This window comes from Sparus aurata, chromosome 19 (genome assembly GCF_900880675.1).
Source record: "Sparus aurata chromosome 19, fSpaAur1.1, whole genome shotgun sequence".
NCBI lineage: Eukaryota > Metazoa > Chordata > Actinopteri > Spariformes > Sparidae > Sparus > Sparus aurata.
The window spans coordinates 17,568,825-17,581,184 of NC_044205.1; the positions used below are offsets into that span (position 1 = coordinate 17,568,825).

The 12,360-nt window shown below is 42.6% G+C and overlaps 1 protein-coding gene across 1 annotated transcript; it reads right to left on the minus strand.

Annotated features, from left to right (window-relative positions):
* Window positions 1–9,667: 9,667 nt before the first annotated feature.
* Window positions 9,668–11,873, minus strand: bhlhe22 (basic helix-loop-helix family, member e22). The gene has a single exon (XM_030398778.1). It carries the CDS (start codon window positions 11,547–11,549, stop codon window positions 10,752–10,754), a length of 798 nt encoding a protein of 265 aa, XP_030254638.1. The 5' UTR covers window positions 11,550–11,873; the 3' UTR covers window positions 9,668–10,751.
* Between the last annotated feature and the right edge of the window lie 487 nt (window positions 11,874–12,360).

A 12,360-nucleotide genomic window follows, 5' to 3' on the forward strand; every position in this document is an offset into this window, starting at 1 on the left:
TTAGTATAATTGAATTTCACTCTGCTTTTCACTCATTTTATTTTTATTTCTATCTTTTTTTTGCTGAGGCTGTGAAACCTCACCATTACCGGTTGTAATGACAGTGTGGGATTGGTTTTCCAGGATTGCTGCTCTAACTAAGCTCTGTCCGTCCATCCACCTCCCCACTCGTCTCCCTGCAAACTTAACATTTAAACCACTCTCATTACAGCACAGATTACAGGGGCCTATTGGTCCTCATTAGCGCCCACTGATCCTTGGCTGGGCCCATGTTCTAACATCTTTTAATTAGCATTCTGGAAATCTAATCAATGTAATAACTCAGAATAATCTCCCCTTTTGCACTTAATTTCTCCCACTCTTTTATTCCAGGGTATTCTTGGCTCGGAGGCTCAAAGGCGCGTGAAATGTGGTCTTTTTTTCTGAGGCTGCCAGGTATGTGACACAAGAGGTGATGAGACCTTGAAGTGCTCGTTGTGGAAGGGCAGACTTGATCACTGAGTAGATTTGACTGCACTCTGTGAACTTTGATCCAACAAATTATACCTAAAGTCACATAATACACATCTGAGATCTAGTAATCATCGTGTTTTTTGGTTGTAGTGCTATAGAAGAACATGAAAAGCTGCATTTACCTGCGAGTGACAGATGCAGAAACAGGGCTGCGAGTTTTTTTCCTAAATGCGCTGTAAAGCCTTCAGTCCTCAGCCAAGCCCTGTGGTGTGATATGAAGTGAAAGCCAAGGCGGGGTTTGGCACTGGACGGCCATTTTGTGTCTGGTCTGATGCATGGTTTCACTGGGTGTCACTTTGGCTACATATCAGAGTCAACGGTGGCGGCGAGCGAAGCTGCAGGTCTCATTTTAGTGCGTTTACTGCACAGTTGCAGGATGTGGAGAAAAACAGGGACAAGATGAAATTTTCAGACATGTTTACAAAGGTTATGGCATCAAATTTCTATTTATTGATTATTAAATAATAGAGATGCATGATGTGGAATTTTTTCAGATGATACCAATAACTGATAATTACTTGCTACTCCTGGCTGATACTAAGATAATTTAAATTTTTTTGTAATTTAAAAAGAAGTTTATAACCTGTAGTTTATGAACACCTGGGGGTTAGAAAAGATAAGGTGTCGTGAGCAAAGATGGATGGTTTGATATTACAAAACTCTTATAAGGATTTGTTGTGTTAAAACTGACTTTTACCAGATCCTCTCTGAGCCCTTGTGAAATATGTAGTGCGAATTTCAAACTTGCTGAAATTGTTGTCTTCGTCTTTGTCTTCTTCAACTCATTCTTCTTCTAATCCTCCTCCTTCTCCTTCTATTTCTGCTTTTTCTCCTTTTCTGCTTTGTCGCCTTCTTCTCTTCCTTCATCTTCTTTGTCATTTTCTTCTACTCATTCTTTGTCTACTTATTTTTCTTCGTCTTCTCCTCGTTCTTATAGTGGCGGATCATAAACCATCTGTAAAAGTGGATACTGCCAGCCAGTCTGAGTTGGCTGTAATTTAATTTCAGCCCATAAATAACCGATAATACAGATTTCCCATTATTATTATTTTGTATCTCATGCATCCCTATTAAATCATCATGTACCTATGTTAAATGTAGTATCTTGAAAACACAGTGGATGACATCCATTTTATCTACGCACAATGAAGGACAACTGCTATTAGGCCATGGTGACTTGCATCCATGCGAGAGAAAGCAGTCTCTGCCAGCCTGGTATCCGTACACCTTTGTGTACAGTAAAGTGCTGTTTCTATGCCAGGTATCCAGGGCAGACATTTTGGCGCAGCTTTGGCAGTACAGACAAAGACGCCGGGGTGTGATGGGACACAGACCTGCCATTTCCCAGCAGCACTGGCATGCCTCTCACTGTAGAATGATGAATGGTCACACACGCATGCCACACATTTGCTCATGCACACATATGACACACATACACGTGCAAAAACATACAGGCAACCCTCCTGGTCAGGTCAACCAGGCTTTGGCATTGCATCACACACACACAGACATACACAAACACACTCACACAAAGACAGACAGACGTCCTTACTGTAGCGCTGCATTATTCAGAGCCAGGTGTAGGAGGAAAGGGGAATAAGGTTGTGTTTATTAGCTGCTCCCTTGGTGTTCTCTAAATTGCCTTGTTTGCTCGGCACAAGCACACAAACAGATGCTGTCCTCTCTGCTCTGGGTAATTCTCGGGGTCTCTGGGTATTTAGTGAAAGGCCTACCGTACCACACACACACAGCCTCATTTGTGCTACGCATACAAACACGCACATCAGACCGGGCTACTTGAGAAACACATTTGCGTGCTAATTTTTGCGCTGACATTCAGAAGTACTGTTTGATTCATGCGAAGAAGAAGACATTGTCTATCCACATAATTGGAGTACCCCATATAGCAAAGCTCACAGTCCCTCAGCCTCTCAACGACACAATTTCACTCTTATTAAGAAAATCTGCATTTAGGAGGGACCAATGCTATCAGTCGAAATTAATCTGCTTTGACTGATCCCTAATGTGACCACAGTCATCGAGTAATTATTGTCTGGATGGCTGTGCACCAGCCTCATAACCACTGTCCGCCTCCTCCTCCTCCCTCCCTTCCCCCTCAAAAGGGCTAGTCTTGGTGTGTGAATCCCTCTGCAGTGGGCTGGTTACAGTGGGTACGGCAGGCATGTCATTTAGCGCTTGATCAGTGAGTCGTGATTAGCCTGCCCTGTATTATTGTGATTAACGTCCACCCGGCGGACGACTGTCCTGTTGTCACCAGTGATACCATCTGAGATGTTGAGACTCTGGGATGAGGGCCAGTGGAAGAACCTGGTAGTATGGCAACACAGAAACTGCTCTCTAAAACGCACACTTCAACTTCTTTCCTGTCAGTCACGAAATCTAATGCATGTAACGAGTGCAGGGCTCTTTCCCTGCACAGCCATGTTTTGTCTGTGTGTCTGCTCGGATTAGCTAACCCACTACCTCTTCTGCAGCCTGCGTGTTGTGTAGCATTTCCATCAGGCTGCGTGCCTTATGTCGCCAAATGCACAGAAATCCAGAACCTCATCTTTCCTCTGTTTCCCTCCTTCATCTCACACCTCCTCGACCAACAAAGTCGATTTGACCGCGGCTGATTATAGTAACGAAGGCAGTCCAACAGAATATGCACATTCTCACTGTACGTCAAATTAGATCACAGCAAGGGAGGGGTAGGGGGGGTGTCGCGCGCTGACCCCCGTCTCTTCGCCTCAGACGATCGGTCGCTTACGCAGAGGGAGCTTTTGGAAACAGGCCTGTGGACCAAACGGTGTCTGATAGCTCGCTGCTACAACACACAGGACAAAGGAAGATGTCCACGGTGAAATTAGGAGCTCAGATTAAAAAAGAGAACTTGATTCTGGAGAGAAAAAAAAGCACCTAGTTTGAGAGGAAATAATTGGATTTGGAGTGTTTGTGCTTTATGATTAATTTGGCACATGAGAAGCAGAGAAGAGACTATTTCTGTCTCAGTGCATCAGTATCACACTTAGTGATCTCTAAGTCTCCTTTTCCCTCATATACTTATCTCTAAGTAAATATAGAGATACAAACTTGTTTTTTTGATATTTGTGATGCTGAATCCAAAGATTATTTTTATTGATGTGGCTTTGTGTGCACGAGCCCCGGTGTGTGTGTTTCATTCCTCTGTAATCACTCGGCTAAACTCAGACCCCCTTCTCATGGTTCTTGTGCATCCGCCGGTGGAAAAGAGTCAGTTTTGATTACAAAGTAAACGCTGCAGCATCAGACAAGGGGGGGTTACATGCTGATATGCATTCTATCAGGATGATTTATGCAAATTATGCACATTATTCCCGCAGGAATCTCTCTTCTGAAAGTGCCAGGATAAATTGCCGGAAATTAGCCATAAAATTCACTGTGCAGGGAGTGTGAGGTGAAGGCCGCCGCGGAGCCAAGGACATTGGGCCGCCGTGGTTACGCTTGGCCTGGCCTGCCTCCCCCATGCTTGGCATTCATGGCTGTTAAAGACCTCTGCTCAGACAGATACACTGAAGCCTCGAGTAGCACTCAGCACATCAGGAAGATCAGCCAAGCAAGTGTTACACTAACGGCCTGGGTTTCATGCTCTAGTAACATGACAGATTTTCAACAGAGGGGAGCAGATCGTCTGTTTTTTCTTTCTTTTTTACTTTTTAGATTGAAATCTGTTCTGTAATTTTACATTCCTAGAAAGGAGGCGATGTGATTCACTTTCAGTGTTTTTGTCTGTAATATGAATATTTTTATGCCTTTGTTTACAATATACTTAACCTTGTTTGTGCTCATCCTAATCTTCAGATTATAATCTAATCAGAAATCTGTCCAGCAGTCAGGTGATGAACAGTTGTTTGATCAACACATAAACAAGTAGCCGCCACTATCAGAACACACAATCCAGGCTTGTTGATAGCTTTAAACACAACTCTCCATTGGTCAGGCCTTTCATTTGTCTCGAGATCTCTGAGTGTGTAAAGTGTGTGTGTGTGTGTGTGTGTGCGCGAAGGGGAAACAAAGAGAAAGTGTGTGTGTGTATGAAATGAGCAGTTAGTGATTCACGCTGTTATTGTGTCATCCTCATGTCTTTATTTCAATCTGGAAGCCAGAGTTAATGAATATCAGAGAGTGGAGATGAAATCCACCTCGCTTAGGCTTTAATGAACCCTGAGAGGGTCCGGATCTGCATATTGATCAGGACAAGTGATCCCTGTCTCTCTGTCTCATACACAAACTACACAAGAACACACAGATGCACACACAGACATAGTAGAGATGCAGAGATTCCAGCAAGCCCAGTTTAAAATGTGTCTGTTTTTATCTTTTAACGTGGTTTTCATTACCTTTCACAGCCTTGACTGCGTGTGAGGTTGCATGCCGTTTTTGCCTGTTCATGTGATCCAGAGATGCTGCTATAGGTCACTGTGCGCTCTGTATCAGCTCTCATCAAACAGTGGCACATTATTTGAATGTTAAGGTCACAGTAATGCAAAGTTCACAGCTGTCTTAGGCGCCTCTGCAAAACGATAATAGACGAAAACTTGTTGTTGTGTTGCTGTTAATTTAATGATCTGATTGAAAAATAAAATCTCTTTTATTTGGATTTTTACATTTATATAGATTTTGACCAAGGCGTGTTAAGGCATTTTTCCACCAGTTTAAGGGGAAAACCCCCCCTGATTTAAGCAATAGCGCCTAAAAATGTCGACAAATCAAGTGAGTTGTCGCCCCGACAGCGTTCACTATTTGATTTGTTTGGTGCAAACATTTGCACAGCGAAAGCACTCCAATGCACCTGTTTTTGTTTGCTCAAATCCGGAGTGAATTGTTGTTGTGGAGAAAAAAAAAAACAACCTGTGCGGCAACAGAGCCCTCTCTGTCCAAAACAACACCACAAATTACTGCGCTCTGCCATGACACAATTTAATCCCCCGGGGAATAAAAGAACATCAGATTACGGCACAAAAACAGAGCCATCGGTAAACAGGGATTAGGGGATTGGGACGGTAATCTGATTAATATGGAGGCAGTTTGAATATTAGAGATGTTACTCAACAATTGTATTCCAGATGAGAGGATAATCACACATTGCTACGTCATTTATTGTACCCTGTTAGAGCTTTCAGAGCTAAACACGCCACCATATGTTTACCTGACCTCAAGGCTGCCGCAGAGAAAAAAAACATTCCCACTATGATGAATAGAAACTCATTCGGCAAACATACAGAAAGAAATGTACAGGAAGTTTTACTGAGTGTAGTTACTATTCCAAGATGATTTGTACTGAATAAACTATTACAGACTCTTGATAAATAATTAAAATTAAGTTCAGAGATTTTCTTTAATAGATTATAGCCGGTTTGGTCTTTCAGCACTGTATCTCTAAATGTATAATGAAAATGTTTCTTGTCTTGTTTAAAAGGTTAATGTAGGCCTTACAATGTAATGTTTTACAGACGATGATAAAGGTGATTTGACAGTTCTGGCCTACATTTAGTTCATTACTTCCTGATAATGGACAACTCGTTGGGCACCGTCCCTTATGTGGTAGCTTAATTCAGAAAAGTCTACTCTATTTTATTTCTTTCTTTTTAGGGGAAACTTTAATTTATGTTGCTGCATTACTTCTCTCTCAACTAGCATGACTAGGGGGTCTCTGGCTTTTCTACATCAGGGCAAATAAATAAAAAATAGTGTCACAAAGGTTGTAGTCAGAGGGCTCGGATGTGTCAGGTGTACAAAAATGTGTGAAAGGGTTTTGAAAATGGAGCTCCAAAGATATGAGATCATACAAATGCATATGAGTGAAGGAGGTGGGATGTGATCAGCGCTTCACCTTTCTGAAAGTGTATGAATAGAGAAATACAATTAATGAAGTGCCTTGATCTGCATCAGGTTGACAAATACAAGTTGAAGCTGTACGTAGGTACTCCTAGAGCCTCCTCTGTTTACTTTTCTGTTATAATCAACTCCAAAATGCTATAAAAGTCACACAATTCCAAGGCACACGTTTTTAAGCTTTCCAAAAGCCTTAAAGTCTTAGAAAACCTGAACGGTTTAAAGGAGAGTGACGTGGAGTTCTCTTGGGATTTAGGTATCCCTATCTAAAGAGCATCCCTAACAAACTCCGGGAAGTGTTCCTACTCCTACATTTATTTGATTTATACGACCCAAAAAGCAACTTCCCGTGCAGATTGTAGAATATATAATGAGGAATTCTGCAAGTTGGGCAGTTGAGATATTCATTTTTGAGGAGAGATAGAAAATCAAAGTATTTTTCTTTCTTTCAGCGATTTAAAAGAACCACAGACTTGATAAAATCTTAAGACACGAAAGCTCAAATGGCGGAATAAAATTGCATCTACTTTTTTCACTTCAACTCTTAACATGGTTTAAAATAAATACTGGATTGAACATATCCAGAGTTGAGCCCTGTAGTGTTGCAGTTTTATTAGCCTGCATCTTGTGTGCACAACACAAAGACAACATTATGCATCGCTATCAGTATCCTGACAAAAGTGAATTACCACCCAGCAGTTGATTTGGTGCCTCGGTCAGTGCAGCACATATATCTTTATACACAGTGTATGACACAGCATGGATGAATCCACTGCCATAGTTATTTTTTCTTTTAGCCTGTTACTGATATGAAGGGGACATTTCAATTCAATGCTCTTATGTATATTTTGACTTTCATGTTTATCATCCTTAGCATACATCACACCCGTGTTATGAATAGGCACCCTGCCGGCCCTTGATATGGTAAATTGGACATTTTATGGTTTATGAAAAGGGGTGTTTTTTATCTTCCACTTTTATTCATGAGCCCTGAGCCTCGCTGTAAACGCCTTTAAGACAGATTCAGCTTTATTAGACTCATGAATAAAAACGATGGCACCTATTATGGCCACCGGCTGTGGTTGGTGGCCAGTAAAGAAAGCTTGAGCCTGCTGGTTTCGAGACTTGAGTGCTGTATCAGTGGCCGGTGTGACCCAACGACATAACAGTTCAGAGGCCGCTGTGTGTGCACACGACATTTCACCAGCCTGTACCGAGTATCTCGTAGTTCCCACATCAAGAGGACTTTGAGCGTCTCACTCAAGTCCTTTGACGTTTCACCTGAATGTAGTTGAAACAGTTGTCTGCCTTTGCACAGATTTCTTGTGCTGTTGTCTGTTTTTATCTTGTGTTCTGCTCTCCTCACGCATATGGCTCTGTCTCCGCCCTGGGGAATCTCCTCTTCTGGGCTAATGTGAATATTAGTATGGGTTAAATGCTCCAGTCATTTGTGCATTAATGCATATTGCATAATTAATGTTTTTTCGCAAAGTCTTGGTTACCAAAAAGCAGTGCAGAAAAAAAATAGACACTTCTGTGTGTTTAAAACTTGAAAATATGCGAGGAGATGCTATAGCCAACAGGAACTGCTGACAGGATTTTCATGCCAGAGCTGTTTTGATGCCTCCTGATTATTTCCATCCTTGATTAAGGGGCTGTTCTGTGAAGATTCAAGGCAGTCAGGGGTGTGATGGGATTAAACGGGACACTGTAATGACCCTGTTGTCGGAATGGCTCATCATACAGACACAAAGCTGAGATCGGAAACTAGCGAAAACCAGGAACCACAACACGATGTCATTACTGTTCATGTTTATGAGGGAAAAGGAGATAAAGATTTGGCTTTTTTTGTTTAAATTCTGAGAAGAATTACTTTGTTTTAGAAAAAGATTTTTTCATATTTATATACAGTCGGCTTCAAGTCAGAGTGAAGCATTTCAATTATATTTGCCTAAAGTTTCTTTCCTAAATTGCTGTCTTTTATTGAGATTGTTTTTTATTAAGTGACTAGAACCCTTCATGTTCCACATTTGAATTAAAAGGGGATTTTGAAGGAAGGCGATATTAGCTTTAGTCCTTTTAGCTTCAGAATATTTTGTAATATGTATCTGCAAAGAATAATTTAGATGTGTGTTTTTGAGAAATCCTCACTGTCTTGAATTTAGATGACCATTTCTTTCCAATGAGCAATGAATCTGTCTTTATATTAAATGCTCAAGAGTTCAAAATAAATACAGTTTAAAAAAGAGAACATGAGTTCACGTGGTTAGAAAAAAATTTACGTTTCCCCTTTAACTCTGTTGCCTCTGTCCATGGTGCTGAAGTATCCACTGGCTTCTCTTTTCATGTGACAGAGTAACTAACAGCTCAGTAAAAATGCTGTTTTTTATTTGATAATAACATTATCAATCAGATCGTGGTTTTGTTTCCACAGCCTTCGTGCGTAATTGGAGACAGTTCCAAGCGTTTGGCCTCAGTGTTCATCTCACATCTGATTCAAAATGTCCAACTTCACTTCCTCTCTAAATCTTTGAAGATCCACGCAGAGTGTCTGCTCTCGGGATTGGGAGTATTTTCAGACTTTTTCCTGTCAGAATGTTTTTGCTGTGGACCAGACGAGTGAGGAGGACAAAGGGCGAGTCGATGGGAGTGCAGCTGATGGCTGCGTTGTGATTAAAGACACCAAATTACGGCAATGAACAGCGTCGTAATTACATTCCTTAATCACATTCTGGAGGTCTAATTGCCTTAACGATGTGTTTCATTACGTGGCGCCAGGTATTACAGTCGACAGTTTTCACACACACTTGTTTTCGAATTAACATATTATCGCACACCGTCATGGAAAATTGTTTTAATAATCACAATAATGATCGCCAGTTTGTTTGAGTTTGTTATGTGCGTGTGTGTGTGTGTTTTGAATATATTTCTTTTTAGTTCGAGGAGGACAGGCTTCTTGTCTCTGCCTGAGGCGATGTTCGCCCAACACGCCTGGCCTCCGATCCCAAGACCTGGTGTCACTTAAAGCTCAAGAAAGGAAAAGTTAGCGGGTTCTGATGGAGCAGAAAAAAATAATGAACAACTCTGTCTCAGTGTACCTGAGAGTCCGGGGCTTACAAAATAAGAGCCACGCCACCCTCCAGAAACGATTATCTTAATTTATAGTAAGAAAAAACCTTAAATTCCGGTTGGATATTTCACCAAATCCAGAATTTAAAAAAAGTCAAAGGCGGTTTGCTCTGATACTTAAACTTCACACCAGATGAAGAATCAGAACGTGTTTTTTTCTGTTGTTCAAAATATTTTAATAAAGCTTTTCAACACTGAAATACATACAAATGGCCCTCTTTGCTCATATAATAACCGAAGTATCTACAGTTTAATCCACAGCTTGACCTGACAACGCGATTGATGTGATGACCTCGATCATCTTTGTGTGAGAAGGAAAAAAGAAACGCAGCAAAAGGAAAACAAAATAAAAATAAATAAAAGGCTGCATGTAGAAATATCCAATATAAATATCCAAATTAATAAATTACAAAAAGACACATCGAAACACCTGATAAACCTTCTAAATGTTTCTGACATTTTATTATATCACAGTGCCCCTCCAAAAAAAGAGAATGTGTAATAGGTGTGCGCAACTATTAACAAGTGTCTGGATTAGCACATAAATATCTGACTGATCTTCTACTTCATTTTGACTGTGTTCCCCTTCTTCGTGACATTCCACGTGCTCGACAGAAAAGTTCATGAGGGCAGGCCTCGAACCAGTCAGGTGTGAGGTGAAATGAAAAGGGGATGAAGAGGGGGTGAGAAAAAAAACACGCAACCAAAAAAAAAAAAAAAAAGTGAGAGATGGAGAGAGAATAAATAAATATGGAAGCAGCAGAGTTGAGGAGTGAGGTTTGGACCGACGCTCCAGGAAGGTGTCCATCTATTCAAAGTGGAAGAAGAAAAAAAAAAGGAGTCGCAGGTTGTCAGGTCGAATCTCCAAAAAAAAAAAAAAAAAAGGGTCCACAACAGAGCAAAGTGGTCAACAAACTCACTCAGCCAACTCTTAACGGGCCTACTTGTACTTGTGTTTGGTCTTCACTGCCATTCATACCAGCACTTTAAGGATGATTTATATACACAATCAAGTATTGTTTGAACAAAAAAAAGAAAAAAAGCGCGTTTTGAATGCATTTAGTAAATATTATAAAAGTATTCATCGGCGTTACTTCTTTGTCTCTAGTCTACTGACTTCAACAACAGTAGCCTCGCAGGTCTCCCTCCTCTCCCCAAAGTGTTCTTCAAAGTGGTGTCTGTTGTCTCATGTGCTTCTTGGTGAATCTTTTTTTGTTGTTGTCAGCCGCAGTCGGTTAAGGCTTGTCAGTGCACTGTTTGCAGAGGCTGGAGGTGGCGTTGTTGAATAGGGCACATTTGTCGGGGCAGGAGGACGCAGCGAGTCCGCTGGGGAAGGGAGGATATCCAGGCGGCTGCTCGTACGCGCTCAAGCTCGGGGGAGCTGCGAGGGCAGTGGTGGCCGGTATCGAGGCGGCGGAGATGGCCTGGCCCTGGTTCAGATACGCCACCAGCCGCCTCATCTCTTCCAGAGCCTGCGCCTGCATGAGGATGTAGTTTTTCGCGAGCAGCAAAGTGGCAATTTTGGAGAGTTTCCGCACCGACGGGCTGTGCGCGTAAGGGATGACCGCTCGGAGCTCATCCAGCGCGTCGTTCAGGTCGTGCATCCTCCGTCTCTCTCTGGCATTGATGTTTAGCCTCAGTGTTTTCTGCTCTCTGGTTTTCCCACCTCCTCCTTTTCCCCCGGGCCCCGTCCGAAGCACCATGTCGCACCTGCCGTCGCTGTCATCGTCGGGACTCTGCTCTCCGCCGCTGCTCTCCGCCACCGAGGTCCTGTTGGCGCTCTCGCCGAAATTGACGCACAAAGATCCGGTCGGCAGACCCAGTGACCCCGCTCTACCTCCTGCCAGTCCTCCCGGCTGAATCGGGTCTGGGTCGTTCTGGTCAAAGCAGCTGATGGGTGACTGACGGTCTCTTGCTGGTAGTTCAATGCCGGCCGATGACCTGAACGCGTCCATTTTTTTAGTGGACACGGCGCTGAGAGTTTTGTGAAAAATGTCCGCTGCGCCGCCGTTCAAGTTCATCCTCCTGTCCATAGCCCGGTGGATTCCGCGTTGTTGCAGGCAGCGGTCGCTTCTGGAAAACTCTTGACGCGTCTCTATGAGTTGTCTTCCTGTGTTTGTCCTTTTTTGCGAGTTGAGTTTTGTGTCGGTGGTGAAGTTGCAGGCTGGCCCGACTTGTCAGCTGAGGTGTGGAGACGAGGAGGAGACTCGTGTAATAAATGCTGCTCTCTCCTGCCTCTCTCTCTCTCTTTCTCTCTCTCGCTCTCTCTCTCTCTCTCTCTCTCTCTCTCTCTCTCTCTCTCTCTCTCTCTCTCTCTCTGATTCACCTTCACCGGATCTCCACGATGATCCTCGTTACGCACGAGACGCCCGAGTCTCTTTACATCATTATCTCGAGGCGGGTTATTAAAAAGGATTCGCCTATTGGGATAGAGACACCCTCTCCCCCTCTCCCTCGCCACCCAATCAGGTTAACGATTTAATTAATGGCATTTAAACGATGACAAACAATACCGCGTGCGCTCTGTCTCTCTCTTTGAGTGTGTGTGTGTGTGCGTGTCAAGTGTTTTAGGAGGAAGCCTTCTGATCAGAGATTTGCTCCTGTGACATTCTCTTGGGTGTGTGCTTTTTGAGAAAAGTTGCAAACTATGGCAGCGTTCCTCTGTAGTTGATGTCTCACTTGATATCTGGAGAGTATGTTTAGTTTCATTCAGTTTCACAGTTTAAATCTTTATCAACACGTGTTTAGCGTGTTTTCTCTCTTTTGTCACCATCCTATCAGCTCCCATTTTTAAGTGTGAGACCTGACCTGCACTTGTATTCAGAGGATTATTGTTTTAAAACT

Bases quoted from the DNA above. Each gene is read 5' to 3' on its own strand.
- bhlhe22 (XM_030398778.1), bottom strand. From the start codon at position 11,549: ATGGACAGGAGGATGAACTTGAACGGCGGCGCAGCGGACATTTTTCAC.